Genomic DNA, 5,045 nt, shown 5'->3' on the forward strand with positions numbered 1-5,045 from the left:
GAAAATATCTTCTGACCGCACAGCTTGCACTATTCATATATTTATGCTATTATATAACTTGTAGGTCCTCTTAATATATACATTTACCATTTATCTGTCTCTCTTATCCTCTAAAATTATTAAAAATTATTTTAATTTTATCCGAATAAAGTGAATAATTGCTTTTTACATCATATTTCACGCTTGTTAATAAATATATATAAATTGTATCATATCTGAATCCATATTTTATATTTATTGATCGATACATAAAAAATTTATAACGTAAACATATGAAAAATGAAAGTAAAATGAGGAAATTCCTCAATCTCGACGTTAGTTTCCGACGAGTTTATCCCTAAACAGATTAAATTTATAGTATATTTATTAAAGTATGATATTTTTTATTATCATACTTCAATTGGAGAGATTTTGAGGCATTCAAAATCCTAAAATTGGACCCAATAAAAGCAAATTTGGTTAGAAGTAAATCTGAATTGCAAATTTAAATTATTGATAATCTATGCCAGTTAATTATCTTATCGAAGTGAACGGTTGATTCTCTTTGTTCTAAACTTTAAATTATCTAATTTTAATCCTATTTAGCAACGCTTTACATTATTAATTTTGCTAGCATAATTACGGCCTATTACTTATCTAAATTAGGAATTAATCTGTCTTAAAAATAATTTCAAATTTCTCCTACACTTTATAAATTGTTGAATGAACACCAGAGAATTTGCATCTACTTTAATATGAAACTTTCAAATTATAAATAAATTTTGCAAAATTGCTACGCTAAGCCCTAGAAAATATGCTTAAGTTTGCATTTATTATAATAAACAAATACTATTTTTAAGTTTTAAACGTGAAAAATTCCCGTTAAAGAAAAAAATTCTGTGGCACGCTTTAATAATCAAACATATGAAAATTTAACATCCTTCATTCATTTACTCGCTTTACCTAACGAGGTGAATGAATTTATAAATTATTATCATTAATATAATTTTGTTTGTATTAACGCCAGAATTTCTATTTTTAATAATGCTAAAGTTAATTACGTAACATTTTACTACTCGAGTTTAAAATTAGCTTGTAAGTTTATATATTTTAAAAGAGTGGTGTGAATGAATTTTAAAGAATTTTTCGCCGAAATTCCTGAACTAAGGAAGTTAATATATTCACCCATTATAAAACTTTACATTACTTTGTTTAATATAATAATTTCCTTAATGATTTAAAGATGTGTTTACAGTATACTGCAATGAAATATCCAGCTGCTATTGTTTTATCAAGCGCACTCGACGAAACAAGATTTACTATGCCCCCTGATAAATAAATTATTAAAAATATGGAATTATTTTCTTAAAAAATAAATTTTTTTTATAATTCCCCGTAAGCTTGTGGAAGTTTATTATTCAAAGAATAGCCATATAATACGTGTGCAGTAATTAACACGCTGTATTGTTTATAGCTACTGAAGCAGACTTGTAGACGTTACAACATGTAAAATTCACAATTAATCAAACATGTAATATATTTAGTTCACGTCCAAGCTAAAATTCGTAGCATTGAATGCGATAAAAGACCGAAAAATTACCAATTTTTACTACCAATTCGCTCGAAAGGACACAAAATCAATAGGATTACACTGCGTTACTCGCCATTGAATACCGAGTTTAAGTGGATAAAGAGCGATCGAAATTAGATTCTTGTGTATGAAAGTATTAAAATTATATTCGATTTTGTAGTAGGAAGCAATATAATTTGAATATATTTCTAGTAAAGGGGAGGTTTCACAGTAGAAGTATTTGAATATTGCTGGAAATTATAAAGAATCAACAAGAAAAAATGGAAGAATGAGTATCAACAATCACGAAAAAACCCATTTCTTCTAAACTGTATTTTCATTTCGACATCAATCAGTCGGTTTTTGTAGATGGAACGAAGATTTCCAAGCAATCTAGCGAAAATCTGTAACGATCATTTATAACAGGAACTAGTCGTGTTGCGTTGCACGATACCAGATCCTGTTATCGAATGGATAAGTAAAAATTTCAATTTATTTCTGTAATCACTTTCTAATCATTACTTCGAATAACTTTTATAACTCAAAAATTATAAAAAAGAATCAAATATACTCCAGTTTAAACCCGAAGTTCGATTATTATGGCTGCAACATTGATATATATTCTAGAAAATTTAATAAAATTTTTGGTTTTTTTAAGAGAAAAATATTAGAAAGTAGTATATCAAACTAAAGAATATTTTAAGACATTTTTCCAATTTCTCTCTTCTTTTTTTTGAGTTTGAAAAAAAAAAATGATGTTCAAAATATTGTAGAAAAATTTCTAGTATATTATTCACGAGAAATTTAACATATTGAGAAATTTTTTTATTGTTTTTACATGAAACTTAATATAAAAATTTACTAGAATTTACTACAGTACAATACAATACAATATACAAATAATTTTTCTACAATGATTACATTATATAAATTAATAATTTTTGTATAGAATTTCGTATTTTANATATATAACAGCTAATTGCTGGTTAACTTATAAATAAAACGCTAGAAGATAAAGCAAAACAAAAAGTAATTGGAACAAACATCAAAATTAAAGACATATTAAAAGTTTGGTTATTTTAAGCCAGCTTAAATCAACAGCATTATTTTGGCAATGCTTCCAAATCCAGAAAAAGGCCCTTTACTCTATGAAATCATCACTAAGAATATGATTCATGGACCGTGTGGTGTCTTCATTAACTATTACGCAATACTACTTACATAATAATGAATTAAATTATCACAAGATGTAAAGGGATGAAATCAGCAGACTTCTAGGTTTTATGGTAGCGTATATTTCCCACAGGATCCAAGAGGATAACTATAAAAACTTTGGTCCATTGATTTAGAAGTATATAGGGAACATACAGGCAGACGTTCTATTATATAGGTAACACAGAATTTAAGAATGAATTTATCTTATAAACTAACACCAGTGTCGATCTGTATATGTATTGGGTGTTCCGGCCAATTATAATATGTCTAGAAATTTAATTTTCTACATAAATTTAAACTCAAATTTTTCGGTAGATTTTCTGCAGTAAGTATATATTAATATTTACTGAAATGAAGGTGTATTGATGGAAATATCGAAAGGTTGGAGAAATAATGATAAGCTGGGCGTATTATTGATCCTATTTTCCAGATTTTTAATGCTTAAAAAATGTATTTGTATCTGTAAATTTTATTGTAAAAATCTTCACAGAATTCTATTTATATTTCTATTTATAGGGATTTAACAACGTGTTTTTGATTTATATTCTGAATAAATTTATAAATTATTTTTAATATTTTAAAATATAAATAAATTGTTAATGTGTTTCAGATTGCAAGAAGATTCAGGAAGATGTGAAAATTTACTTATCAGTTTCATCTCTAGCTTGGGATAAGAATTCTATAATTAAAAAACGTCAGATAGAATTAAATTGGGACGTGAAAAGCCCAAAACCTAAAGATGCAGTTGCTTTGTTCGATTCTCTTCCTATTGAACACATAAACCCTCTTCAGATTGTTTACGTGGCAAATCAACACACGGGGTATTATAGAACTAAATATGAATTGCCATATTTGAACTTCACCAAAGATAATATTACAGATGGTTGTTTGAACTACTATATAGCTTACATAACAGATGATAAGATAACCCATCTTAACTGCTTGAAGACAAGACCAAGATGGATGAACAAGAACCGAAAATATATAAGTAACTTGTCATTAACGGAACTGATGATACCAGGAACACACGATTCGGGTAGTTACGCTACTTTTCCTTATGATGATGGTATTGTTACAATCATATCAAGGTATGTTTACGCTCAAGAAGAAAGAATTTTTAATCAGTTAACTTATGGAATTCGCTACTTTGATTTGAGAGTGGCTCGTGTTAACCATCAGTTTATTATACAGCACGGTAGTATCATTACCAAAAACACATTGGAAGAAGTTCTATCTGACGTTCTTGATTTTGTTGAAACCACCAAAGAAATTGTTATCTTAGATTTTCACAGGCATCCGGATCATGAAAACGTTCAGGTAGACTTACTTAATTTTATTAAAAGTAAATTAAACCCGTATTTAATACCAAAAGGGAGCAAGTTGAAGCTAGGAGATATCCTGGACAGCCCTTATCGGATTTTAGTGACTTTTAATCAGGCTAAAATTTCGGATCCAAAACTTTGGCCATCACTATGCCAAATCTGGCCAGATGTTCTAGAGGTAGAAGACCTTAAAGAATTCTTTTCTGCCTTTTATAATAGGTCTGAAGTTCCACCTTTTCTATGGTCGGCAATGGCAGAACTGACTCCAGATATGAAGTATATACTCGAACATCCAGATCAGGGATTAAGGGTTTTGGCAGATTTTGTCAATCGTAACATCACTGATTGGTTTAGAGACATGTGGGGAAAGTTTTCGAACATCGTTGCCACCGATTACTTTTTAGGTAACGATATTATATCGGTAGCCATCGACATCAACCGGAAGAAAAAGTGTGAAAGTAGAAAACCTCCCGCTGAAGAAGTAAGCACGTTTTCATGTTCTCCTCAATGAAATTTATTTGCACGTGGATACTGTCTAAAATGTTGTCAAACTGTTTACGAGACTCCGCTCCTATAAAAAAAAAATTGTAAATTAAATTATTCAAATGACATTTCAATACGTTTTGTTATATACTATGTAAAAGGAATTTAATGGCGTATAATTATGCTGATAATTAATTTGTGAATAAAAACTGCATTTATAATAACTGATAGGTAATAAATATATTTTTCTATTTAAAAATTTCCATTAAACTGTTGTAAAACTTTAGATTTAAAGAAGTTAAGGCCTTAGTACGAAGTTAAGGCCTTAGCCTACTGCTCTGGGATACCCGTGATCGAATCTGGAGACGAAAAACTCCACGAATTTTTCGGGAATGGTCTGACCCAAATATTTTTTTTCGGGTTCCGTTCTTCACCGCGCGGCTACCTGACCGAATTCACAATGAATTTCAAAAAGC

General features: G+C 29.1%; 1 protein-coding gene across 1 annotated transcript; it reads left to right on the forward strand.

Moving 5' to 3' along the window:
* Positions 1–3,364: 3,364 nt before the first annotated feature.
* On the forward strand, positions 3,365–4,817 carry LOC111630258 (PI-PLC X domain-containing protein 1-like; the record flags this gene model as incomplete). The annotated part of the gene is made up of 1 exon (XM_023374335.1): positions 3,365–4,817. A coding segment is annotated over one exon (1,233 nt), but the record flags the coding sequence as incomplete, so codon positions are not given.
* Between the last annotated feature and the right edge of the window lie 228 nt (positions 4,818–5,045).

The sequence above is a fragment of the Centruroides sculpturatus genome, unplaced genomic scaffold (assembly GCF_000671375.1).
Source record: "Centruroides sculpturatus isolate CEXI.00-Female unplaced genomic scaffold, Cexi_2.0 scaffold645, whole genome shotgun sequence".
NCBI classification, from domain to species: Eukaryota; Metazoa; Arthropoda; class Arachnida; order Scorpiones; family Buthidae; genus Centruroides; species Centruroides sculpturatus.